The sequence below is a fragment of the Emydura macquarii genome, unplaced genomic scaffold, assembly GCF_026122565.2.
Source record: "Emydura macquarii macquarii isolate MOO-44397 ecotype Brisbane River unplaced genomic scaffold, CSIRO-AGI_Emac_v2 contig_719, whole genome shotgun sequence".
NCBI classification, from domain to species: Eukaryota; Metazoa; Chordata; order Testudines; family Chelidae; genus Emydura; species Emydura macquarii.
This window is the reverse complement of record NW_027130856.1, coordinates 9,761,386-9,774,144: the sequence shown is the minus strand read 5'-3', so window position 1 is coordinate 9,774,144 and position 12,759 is coordinate 9,761,386. Positions and strand designations below refer to the sequence as shown.

Sequence of the window (12,759 nt, the reverse complement as noted above, 5' to 3'; positions counted from 1 at the left end):
TAAGATAGATAAATGTGCCTCCAAGTTCTTTATTTTTTTTTTTATATACCATCTCATTTTAAAGGAAAAAATAGAAGAAGCTTGTTGGAAAAATCAGAGCATTTTTAGGTAAAACGCTTGTGTCCTTCATTTGTCACTAGTCTTAAAAGAGGGGGGAAAAAGGAACTAGCAATTCCAAGATACCTAGATGGATAACTGAGACCTATTTACAGAACAGAATTGCCCCGTTATTGAAGACAGCTTCCAGAGAATATGTAAAAACAACAAGATTCTTGTAGCACCTTAAAGACTAACACATTTTGACTTCATCAGATTAAGTGGGTTGCAGCCCACGAAAGCTTATGCCCACAGAAATTTGTTAGTCTTTAAGGTGATACAGGACTCTCATTGTTTTTGTTGTATATAGATTGTGGAATCAAAGAATTAATCATAAAATTGATTAATAGAATGCCTGGTCTGAAACTGGTCATAGAAGGCCTGGCCTGAAGTTGTAGCCTGAAACTGAAATTAGGATAAAGATGTTAAAGTCACACAAGAGGTCTCTGAACCACACCCGAGAGGCAAGTCTCTGTTATGAGCCTTAAGCCTTATTGAAGTCTGAACAGACTTCACCTGTTTTGATAAATACCAGTACCTGCCCCCCTTTGTCTTACTGGCCCCATAGAAACTGACTCCATACAAATTAGCATTTGAACAGGTATTGTGTAACCACCCATCTTCAGGTGTTAGCCAGGGTTCCTGAAAACCTGATTGTATAATCAAGTGACTCATTGGGCGTTCCTGTGAGGGCGTCTGGTGTACCCCACTGTGCATTGTGATTGTCTTTTCTGTTAAGTATAAATTGTTAATCAAATTCCACTATATGATCAACATGTAAACGAACCTAAGCAACCCCTATATAAGTCTTTTGTATCTGGTAGCCAGGTGAAGTACATTTGCCCAGCATCCAGACATGCTGCTTGACTTCCCTATAGCCACCTGGGTTTTCCCTATGGCTATAGTATTCCCCATAGCTATGATTATGTAATTGTGTGTGTCACAATTAAAGCTGCACCCGATCCAACTTTAAAATGTAGCAGTGTGATTCTTTTCCACGACAAGACTAACACAGCTACCCCTCTGGAACAGAGAATATGTGTTATTCAATCAGTGATTTCCAGCAAAAGCACACACACTGTGCATTCCTTACATGAAAATATACATAGATAAACATAGGATATGCTCTAATGAGACCCTTTGGAATAATCCATCTAGAGGATCTTCTGCTGATGGAATCAAAGTAAGAGAGGAATAAGAGATTGCATCCAAGTCAAATAAAAAAGTAACCCACTCTGAAAACAATCAGGATAGGCCTCTCTCTGAAGAAGAGGCAAAGGATGAGCAGTAAGACCTCTTAATAAAGATGACTCCAAGATGTAAATTTTAGGAGTAACCTAGAATGGGTCTGAAGACCAGCCTTATGGAAAGTAAGGTTTCAATGACTATATACTGATGGATATCAATAATTCCTCCCTTTTCTATCGTACAGTAATTACAAAGTAGGAGGATTACACCAATTGTATGAATAAATACAAAGGTGGTTGCCACTGGCACATAAACATATTAAAGCATTTTTCTGAAGCACAGCAGTAAGACCCAGCAAACAAGGACCATTTCCTGAACATGTTGAAGAGATGCTAATTTAAAGAACCTGGCTGAGAAAGGATTAAGACCCATCCTGCTCCAACTTGCCCTCCAGGAGACCAAATACCCTTCAGGTCAAGACACCTGCATACCACAAGTCATACGAAGTGCTACACTGAATCAGAACAGAGGTCCATTTACCCCAGTATCCAGTCTTTGACGGTGGTCAGTACCAGCTGCTTCAAAGGAAGCAACCCTGCTGTATCATTTTGGCATCTTTTCATTTTCTATCAAAATTCCATATTTTGCAGTTAGTTTTATCACTAACAGCTCCACTTAATATCTGCCATTCTTAAATGCTTCAAGAACCATTCCACCCATTAAAGTGATTTACAGGGCAATGTTACAAGTGTTAGACAACTTCAAGTCAGCAACTAAGCAGTTTTCAACTCAAAGCTATTTAAAATATAGAATGGTTACTTACCTTGTTCTTTGAGATGTGTTGCTCATGTCCATTCCCAATTTAGGTGTGTGTGAGCACCACATACACCGGTGCCGGAAATTTTTCCCTTAGTGATACCCGTAATGGCAGGCTCTAGCGCTCCCTGTAGAGCAGGGGTGGGGAACCTCCGGCCCGTGGGCCGTATAAGGCCCGCGAAATTATTTGGTCCGGCCCGCGGGACATATAAAAAGGCCCACGAAATCATTTGGTCTGGCTGTGGGGGGGAATTTGGCGGGATTTCAGTGGCGGGGAGGAATTCAGCGGCGGCGGGGGATGGAGTCGGTGGCGGCGCGGTTTCACGGCGGCGGCGGGGTTCCGTGGGGGGGGGCAGTGCCCGCCGCCGAAACCCTGCCGCCGTTTGCCCCTTTTCGGCGGCCGGAGGGGGGGGGGGGAATTCGGCGGCGGAATCGGCGGCATGGCCCGCGAATGAAGGCAGAAATATCAAAATGGCCCTTGGCAGGAAAAAGGTTCCCCACCCCTGCTGTAGAGGCACACATATGCGCCCGCATAAAGGTGCTGCCGGCTCCCCCTTCTTCTCAGTTCCTTCTTGCTGGAACTCCGACTGAGGGAAGGAGGGTGGGTGTGGAATGGACATGAGCAACACATCTCAAAGAACAACAGTTATAAGGTAAGTAACCGTTCTTTTTCGAGTGTTTGCTCATGTCCATTCCCAATTTAGGTGACTCACCAGCAGAGTCCCTGGAGGTGGGCAGGAGTTCATGGATTGACATTTGAAGCCCCACTTTGTCAAAGCCAGCATCGCCCCAAGCTTGCTGTGTCAGGGCATAGTGGGATGCAAAGTTATACCAATGACCAGATAGCTGCTCTGCAGATGTCCTGTACTGGGACATGCACTTGAAAAGCCGCAGATGATGCCTGCGCCCTTGTTCAGTGGGCTGTTGAAGATACCGGAAGCGTGACTCCAGTCTGCACACCCAGATACAGACTGTGATGCACTTTGAAATTCGCTGTGAGGACACCAGCAGTCCCTTCATTCGATCCGCAACCGCGATGAAGATTTGCATTGAGCGACAAAAAGGTCTGGTTCTGTCAATATAAAATGCCAGAGCCCGTCTCACGTCGAGGGCATGCAGATGCCTCTCTTCACTGGAGTTGTGAGGCGTAGGACAGAAGACCGGTAAGAATATGTCCTGGTTAAGGTGACAATGAAAGACGACCTTAGGCAAAAAGGCCGGATGCGGGCATAGTTGGACCTTGTTCTTATAAAACACAGTGTAGGGGGACTCTGAGGTTAATGCCCTGATTTCCGAAACTCTGCTTGCGGATGTAATAGCTACCAGGAATGTGACCTTCCAGGATAGGTGCATAAGGGAACATGAGGTTAGGGGCTCAAAGGGAGGCCCAGGGAGTCCAGAGAGGACCAAATTCAGATCCCACTGGGGAGAGGGATCCTGTGTTGGTGGAAAAAGTCTGTCTAAACCCTTAAGAAATCTGGCTGTCATTTTGTGTGAGAAAACTGTTCTACCCTCTGCCAGAGGGTGGAAAGCGGATATGGCCGCTACATGGACCTTAATGGACGAGAAGGCCAATCCCCCTTGTTTTAAGTGGAGCAGGTAATCCAGGATCGTTGGGATTGACACCTCCATTGGGGAAATACCTTGCTCATCCACCCAGCAGGTGAAGCGTTTCCACTTAACCCTGTAAGCTGATCTGGTGGACGGCTTTCTGTTCTTTAACAACACTTATTGGACTTCGGTTGAGCAGGCCTGTTCCTCCTGACTCAGCCATGGAGCATCCATGCCGTCAGGTGTAGGGAGGTCAGCTTTGGATGGCGCAGGCAACCTTGATCTTGGGACAAGAGGTCCCGGGCATGATGGAAGCGTCCATTGCCTGGGCCCCGCCAGCTCTAGTAGCATTCTGAACCAATGTTGTCGGGAACATGCCGGGTCTACTAGGATGAGCTGTGCTTTGTCCCTCTTCACTTTTATAAGAACTTTGTGAATTAAAGGTATTGGTGGGAAGGCGTACATAAGGCTCCCTGACTAGGAGAGGAGAAAAGCATCGATCATGGAGCCCTCGCTGAGCCCTTGGCAGGAACAGAACTAAGTGCACTTCCTGTTATCTCTGGTGGTGAAGAGGTCCACTTGGGGATTGCCTCACCTTTGGAAAATGTGAGCTGCCACCTCCGGGTGGAGGGACCACTCGTGGTGAGAGCAAAAAGATCTGTTGAGGTGCTCCGCTAAACAGTTGTTGATCCCTGGGAGATGCATTGCTTCCAGATGAATACTGTGACTGATACAAAAGTGCCATAAACATATAGCCTCCCTGTACAGGGCTGGGGACCGAGCCCCATCTTGTCTGTTGATATAGTACACTGAGGTCATGTTGTCCATGAGTATCTGCACTACCTTGTTGGAGAGATGCGGCAGGAAAACTGTGCAGGCTAAACAAATTGCCCTGAGTTCCCTGACGTTGATGTGTTCCCTTGTACTCCACATGTCCTCAATTCTTAGGGGCCATAAGTGAGCTCCCCATCCCAAGTCTGAGACATCCAAGATCAGTGATACTGACAGCTGGGGTGCCTCGAAGGGCATTCCTGTGAGCACCTAGTGCAGTCTTGTCCACCACGTCAGAGAGGTAAGTATTTTCAGAGGGATCATAAGTATCCTGTACAGGTGAAACCTGGCTGGTGAGTATACCAATGCCAGCCACATCTGGAGGTGCCTGAGGTGCAGTCTGGCACGTCGAACCACGTAGGTACAGGCCGTCATGCAGCCTAGGAGTCTGAGGCATACCCTCCCCGTGGTGTGATGGTGGGCTGAAATGCAAGCTATAATCTCTGACATTGTCAGGAACCTTCTCTACAGAAGGAATGGCCTTGGTAGAGTCCAGGACCGCCCTGATAAAACTCTATCCTTTGCACAGGGACTAAAGTTGATTTGTGCTTGTTTATTAGGAGGCCCAGTGCTTGATAAGCATTCCGGATAATCGTGATACTGGCCTGGACTTGGGACCTTGACCTACCCTTGATGAGCCAATCATCCACGTAAGGAAACACCTGCACCCCTCTCCTCCAAAGATAGGCTGTCACCACCGACATGCATTTGGTGAAAATCCTCAGTGCGGTTGAGAGGCCAAACAGAAGCATCGTGAATTGGTAATGGCGATCTCCTACCATAAACCGCAGGAACTTTTTGTGACCCGGGAAGATCGAAAGTGAAAATAGGAATCCTTTAAATCGAGGGTGGCGTATCAGTCGCCAGGATCCAGTGAAAGAATAATAGTGGCTAGGGAAACCATACAAAACTTTAGTCTTTTGAGGTACTTGTTGAGGCACCTTAAGTCCAAGATGGGCCTTTGCTTTTGGAATCAAGAAGTAACGGGAATAAAATCCTCATCCCCTTAGGTCCTCCGGAACCTCTTCCACTGCACCCACCTACAAGAGTGCTTGCACCTTTTGAGCAAGGAGTTGCTTGTGAGAGAGGCTCCCTGAAGAGCAACAGGTAAGGAGGGTGGGAAGGCGGTAGTGAAGTAAACTGGAGGGTGTAACCGGTAGCCACTGTGCTGAACACCCATCTGTCTGATGTTATGGTAGTCCAGATTAGGAGAAAAGGGGCTAAGTGAGAAGAGAACAGTAGGGGGGTTGGATCTATGAGTAAAACTGGTAGGTCGCCCTTGGACGCACCTTCAAAAGGCCTGCTTTCCGCCTCGGTTATGGTGGCTGGATCCTGGTTGAGGGGAGGCAGATGACGAGCAGTTCTGATGCCTTTTATATCCCTTATTCTTTCTCCTGTAGGAATCACTGTGGGAATGGCCTGCAAACTGCTGCTGAGGCTTGAAGTGCCTCCTGAATGACGACAGGGTATATAGGCCAAGGGACTGCAAAGTCGCCCTTGAGTCCTTCATGCCATGCAGTCTAGTATCTGTCTGTTCGGCAAAGAGGACCATGCCATCAAAGGGGAGGTCCTGGATCGATTGCTGGACCTTTGACAGAAAGCCCAAGGATTGCACCCACGAAGCCTTTCTCATCAACACCGCCGATGCCATGGTCCTGGCTGCAGAGTCCGCTGCATCAGAGGCTGCCTGCAGAGATGCCCTGGCTACCGTTCTTCCTTCCTCCAAGATGGCTTTGAACTCTTGTTTGGAGGGAGGGGGGGACAATGAGTCCGTGAACTTTTCTAGCGACTGCCAGATATTTAAATGGTACCTACCCACCGGCACTTGTTGATTTGCCACACATAGCTGTAGGCTAGCGGTGGAATACATTTTCCGTCTGAATAAGTCCAGCCTTTTCACTTCTTTATTTTTGGGGGGTCAAGCTCACTTTCCCCTGTCTGTCCCTCTTGTTGGCAGCGGTGACCAGTGATCCTGGGGAGGGGTGGGTGTATAGGTATACCCTTTGCTGGTACATAGTATTTTCTCTCCACCCTCTTTGACATGGGGGGTAAGGAGGCAGGGATTTGCCACAGTGTTTTGGCAAGTTTAACCACCCCTTCATGGACAGGGAGAGCCACTTTACTGGGTATTGCTGATGCCAGGATCCCAAAGAGTTCATCTACTGGCTCATCCAGTTCCTCTATTTTGAAGCCCAGATTAGATGCCTTCCTTTTTAACAGGTCTTGATGGGATCTGAAGTCATCCAGCGGCACTGCCAATGAAGGTCACTCTATTGCCTCGCCTGGTGATGATGAGGAAGAGGCTGGTAGCTGAGGTGGGGGAGGGTCCTCTGCTCTGGCTGGGATGATCCGCCCTGGACTTGAGGTAGATGACCCTGGTCAGATTCTGTATCCAGGTGCGGTGCTGAGCCCTGGGGAATAGAGGACCTCGGTACTGAAGGCCCCTCTTGCAGAACTGGACGGCGGGATCTCAAAGGGAAACCCCTACCAGTAAGGTTATGACCCAGGCCACTGTCCTTGTGGCCACGTTCCCATTGGCGGCATTGCTAGGAAGCCAGGTACTGGGGCTGGGGCCTGCCTCATGTGGATCACTTCTTCACTCTCTGAGGATGAGGCATCACTGTCCGACGGCCAAGGCAGTGCTGACTCCGAGTGTCTCCTGGAGCCCGAATGTTGAGCGTGATGGGACTGGCTCTTGTCTTTAGGTTTCTTATAAGGACTAGGGGAGCAGGGTCGAGGTGCCAGGGAAATGCACAGGGAGTCTGGCAAGCTACGCTGCTCCTAGGCTCCGTAATGATGCTCTGCTGCTCGGTGCCGGTCTTCTGGGGACTGGCAGCAAAAAGCCAGTCTGTTGCTACCTTGACCCGGAGAACGTGGTCATATATCAAGGGACCGTCTACACACCAGTGAACGGTGCCTAGGGGACAGGGACTGCCATGCATATCTATTAGCCGGCTTTCCCTTTGATAGGGTGTCTGCTGGTGGACAGAGTGGCGGCCCGTCACCCTCTGCGGCACAGGCATTGCCAGAAAGTCTTTCATTGCTTGAAAGGCCTCTGGAGTCGATGGCACTACCAGGTGGTGAGGCCATTTACCACTACCTGGCGTCAGTGGGAGGTCTGATGATGGGGTCGAAGCTCACAGTGGCGAGTAACCCCTTGGAGGTGGGAGAGATTGGCAGCCTGACGTGGGTCTCACCGGGTCCCCCGTAGACTTATCCCTCGGAGAGCACCCTCACTTGGTGTGTGTCTTCTTGGATCTCTTTTTTGGTACCGGGTATGGTGATCGGTGCTGAGAGGATGACGAGGGTGCCGGAGGGGCACTGAGAGAAGAGGCTACCATGCTCGGTGCCAAGTCTGATCTAGCTAGCTCTGACACTGGTCTAAATGCTGACTCCATAAGGATGGCCTTAAGCCGAATGCCCTGGTCTTTTTTTAGTCCATGGGTGAAAATTTTTGCAGATTTTGCACTTCTCACAGACGTGAGCTTCCCCTAGACACTTTAAACAACTTTGATGCGGGTTGGTCCTCGGCATAGGCTTATTGCATGAAGTGCAGGGTTTAAATCGAGACATGAGCAAGCCCTCGAAGAAAGAACATGAACATACTCTTAAATCCTCCTATGGATTGAGGTGCCTGCTGTTAAGCTATTTAAGCATACACAAAGAGCTCTGCCAACCAGAGTAGCCATATCAGTTCACTCCAGGATGTTAATGCGCTGGGCTTGCCTCTTATTTTCTGCTGCACACAGTTTAAATCTGCAGTCAAAAACATTAACAAATATTCATTTTGAGGGGTGATCCCGTCTCAAGAACTGGTCTATAATTTTGTACCTACAAACAAACTCCCAAAGGCTGAGCTTCTGTCAAGAAGCCAATATACATATATATTCAAGTTAAAAAAAAAAAAAGTGCCCTAAATCAAATTCCGTATTGATCACGCTTTCAGATGACAGGATATGCCTGCCATTTCTCTGAGTATTAGGTTCAATGCTATTTTTGAGATTGACTGAAGGCCTCAACTTTGTGGGGAACACTGACCAGTTCTAATTTATTTGCTGCTTTTAGTGACAATAGGGTATTACTTAAGTGCCTTGTATACCAAGTGAAGCAGCCACCGACAGCATGGATTTAAAACTCCCTGGAGACAGCTGCAAGCCTGAAAGGGAGATCTCCATTAGTGGTGGCTTTGTTACCGACAGTGCCCTTCATGGCCTGTTCTCGTACGCATCAGAGCACAGAGTGAATTCAAGCAAAGCTTTGAAAGACAGTCTCAGGGATGGAGCTTCAGGGACTGAAAGGCCACTAACCTGATGTTCTTGGAAGTTTTAGTGGACGCTTAAAGCAGTCTGCTATGACAGCAAAGCCATAATTTTCCTGAGCTACATCTCCCGCCCCCATCTCCTCCCACACAAAAGGAAATCCTGCAGCCATTTCAAAGTTGGAAGCGATGCAGGAGGCATAACCAGCAGAATGTTGTTACTATTTAAGTGGCCAGTTCATCTGATTTTGCTTTGTTTTCTTGACCAGGGAATTCCTGGGAGAGCAGTTACTTTTTATGGGAAAGGAAGTGTTCTGGATCTATCTGCACAGTATAGTACAATAGGCTTCATTTTCCCCGACATGTGGCTTTTAAAGTTTAGATGTATTCATGGCAAGGGGGCAAACCAAGCCCCATTTGCTGAATGGAACTACTAACAGCTCTCCAAAAGAAAGCAGGCTGAGGATCTCCTTGATGTGAGTTTCCAAGGATGAAGTTTGGGGACGGTTTTTAAAATGAAAATTTTGATTACTTGTTTCATTAGGTTGTCCCATTTCTCTTAAGGTACTCAAGAGAGAAGAAACAGTTTCTCTGCAAGGGTACAGAACCCCAAGGTCTAGGTTTCCTACTAGTTTTTAAAAATTAAGTCAATATTTATTAAGTAAAACAGGTCATGCAGATGTCTGAGTTCACAACATTAACGTGAGCGTTTCTAAACCCAACTATTGTCTGAGTCCAAGACCTTACATTTATTAAGCAGAAAGGACATTCATTCTAAAGGATTCAGGTATTGCTTTTAGGAGTGCCAGAGGTTTTCTTGAACTTTTACATGCCAGGAGAATATTTATGGTAGTAATTAGAGAATGTTGAATTATGGAGGCCTACTTCCAGAATGAAGAATGGCTATTCTTTTTACTCAGCTGACTATAGCTTTGCCATTCCATATATTCAGGAGTGATCATTAAAATCACCATCTAATTTAGCCTTGGGATGAAGGGATATTAGGTTATATAAGAGATAGAGATGTGGCTTCACGCCAGCATTCATTTTCTGTTCACACGTTGCAATAGTGAATTCACTTTAGGCCAAGGTCTGATGAAGGCCTTGATTAGTCAGTTCCCTGCAACAGGCCAGAGGCAAAGCTGGGGATAAGGCACAGAAGCAGTGGTCTGTGCTGGGCTCACCACCTATACTTGTGAAGCATTTCTGGATGGCCTTGCTTGTAAAACAAAGTGCTATACAAATGGTGAGTAGCAGAAATGGGAGGCAAGTGCATTATTTGCAGCTGTTCTGCTAAGATGTGTTTTCGCTTCCATATCTGAGCAAAGTTTTTGCTACTATCAGTGAAGAGATTCCCAACGTGGAACAGTTTAAATACCTACAACTGGAGATGATTTGATAATAGAAGGCTCTTTAATCTAGCAGGCAAAGGCATAACAAGATCCAATTGCTGAATTTGAAACTACACAAGTTCAAACTGGAAATAATAAATAAAATAGAAAAACTGTGTCCTATCACTAAGGATAATTAAATATTTGAACACTTTATTAAGGAATATGGTAAAATATCCATCACTTGGGAGTCTTTAAATCAAAATTGGATGTCTTTCTCAAAAGATATGGTTGTACTAAAGCAGTGGCTCTCAAACTTTCCAGACTAATGTACCCCTTTCAACAGTCTGATTTGTCTTGCACCTCCCAAGTTTCACCTCACTTAAAAACTACTTGCTTACAAAATCAGACATAAAAATACAAAAATGTCACAGCACACTATTACTGAAAAATTGCTTACTTTCTCATTTTTTCCTACATTCTTATAAAATAAATCAATTGGAATATAAATATTGTACTTACATTTCAGTTTATAGAGCAGTATAAACAAGTCACTGTCTGTATGAAATTTTAGTTTGTGCTGACTTCATTAGTGCTTTTTATGTAGCCTGTTGTAAAACCAGGCAAATTACCTAGATGAGTTCAGGTACCCCCTGGAAGCCCTCTGTGCCCCCCCAGGGTACACGTACCCCTGGTTGTGAACCACTGTAGTAAAGCACAAGTTATTGGACTGGATGAAGAAATCACTGGGTGAAGATCTAAGATCAGTGTTATAAAGGCAGTCAGACTAGATGATGACAGTGTTCCCTTCTGTCCTTTAAATCTATTAATCAACAAAGTTGAATGCCTGGAGCAGAGAATGCAAGATAAATCCCAGGTTCTCTCTGAAGACTTGTCTGATGAATGGGTCAAAATGGAAATACACAGATGCCTCGTGGTTACATCTGAGTCAGAATAATTAGTTTTTCATTGTGTGATCTATATATTGCATGCAAAAATTATTTATCTGATTGAAGTAAATAACTATTCCACACAGAGAAGGAAGCTCCTTTGTTTTAGGATACCTTAAAGAAAGCACTTGGAATCAGGGATATGCACTATATGATTAAATTCCAATTAGTTTTGTTTTAGAGTATTGAGAGTTCAAGTTCTATCATTCTGATACACTTTAATGAATTACAGCATATCTGGGGCTGAATAAATGCTATGAATGTATTGTGAAGGATGAACAGTGTTCATTGACAAATGCAGAAGTGTATATGAAAGGACAACATTAAATGACAGATGAATTTGCTCAATATGCTTAAAACAACTAAGCAAGCCAGCAGGCCAACATGAAAACTCTCACACTTGACATGAAAATTGCTCATTGATAACCATTTTCTTCATACAAGCAGTTGTACAAATTTAAGGCGTGGAAAGTCTTACCTGCAAACATATAGCCAGGTTAACTCTACAGCCAAATGATGTGCTAACAGCCCGTGGATGGAGACCCAGGTCTTTAAATAATTTTGAAAATGACTGAGTGAGAGCTATTCGGGGTCGTTCTTCTGCCACGACTACACACGTCCGTACACGTGAGAGGTCCAGTCCCCTTCCCTAAGAAGAAGTTATAATGTAGTGAAAGCTACAGTTAGTAATTTCTGAAACTGTATATCTAAACATATATGTTAACACATTGTGAAACAAAACATGAACACAAGAATACAGGATTATAATACTCCGATTCCAGGCTTTCCTGAAAACTGGATAGTCAAGTGATGCATTTATAGCTGAAGCAGAACAGACCTACTTGCTTGGAATTTCTTCCTTAGCATTTAGGAGGAAACAAATTACAAAAAGTTCTAGAGGGAAAAATGCTAGTATCAAATAACAGCTCAGGACTGCAATGACCAGTGAACTGCAAGAATTAACAGTCCCAAGAGAAAAACGACTGGAGAATTATTAAAGACAGAAGGGATCGGAGACAGTGTACACACCCTGAGCTCTACAGGGGTTCAGTAGAATAATGGGAAATCTGAATAATTAAAGAAAGGTCTGGCATTTTATAGCTAGTTGCACAGAAGAGGCTACAAAATCACTGTCAGAAATGTTACAAATTTTACATACAAAAATTTCCGCGTTTGTTAGAATTGATTCAAATTGGAAGAAATTTCAAAGCAATGTAAACGAATCAACCACAAATAAGTCTCCATTGTAGTGGCTGGCACGGTTTTAGGCTTTACTCTAGTGCAGTATTTCCCACTCAAGGATAGGGGCAAGACATGCCAGAATAGTTAGGGTGGGGATAACAGGACAGAGGAGTGAATCACTGTGTTCCCTAAAAACATGAAGGCACAATCCAAACAGGTTACTGTGTCTGCCAATATCACAGCAGGTTGCTCCTTGAAAGCCACCCACTCTCCCCCTCCCTGTTCCTGTAGTGGTCTTAACATACAGGGCTGTTGACTCAGGCATCAACCCACCGTCCTGAGCATCTTTCTCTGCTATCATGATATTCAGCTTAGCCATGGGTGCCACCAATGACAGCTCTCCCATCAGCACACTGCACGCTGGTGAGCGAGATTTCAGCTTCCAGATGTTGGACAAAGGGAAGCATCAGGGAAGAAGAGTCAACAAAAAACATGTGAAAGAGCAAACTTTTAAAAAATAATGTAAAGAGAAACGAGAAAAAAATCCAGGAACCAG

The 12,759-nt window shown here is 45.4% G+C and overlaps 1 protein-coding gene across 9 annotated transcripts in view; it reads right to left on the bottom strand.

The window, feature by feature from the left end:
• DIP2C (disco interacting protein 2 homolog C) overlaps positions 1-12,759 on the bottom strand; it is a 483,513-nt gene that overhangs the window by 49,354 nt on the left and 421,400 nt on the right. For all 9 annotated transcript variants that reach the window (XM_067542679.1, XM_067542671.1, XM_067542674.1 and 6 more), the window contains one exon: positions 11,500-11,670. In XM_067542679.1, coding sequence (XP_067398780.1) covers positions 11,500-11,670 — 171 coding nt within the window. The remainder of the gene's footprint in view (positions 1-11,499; positions 11,671-12,759) is intronic.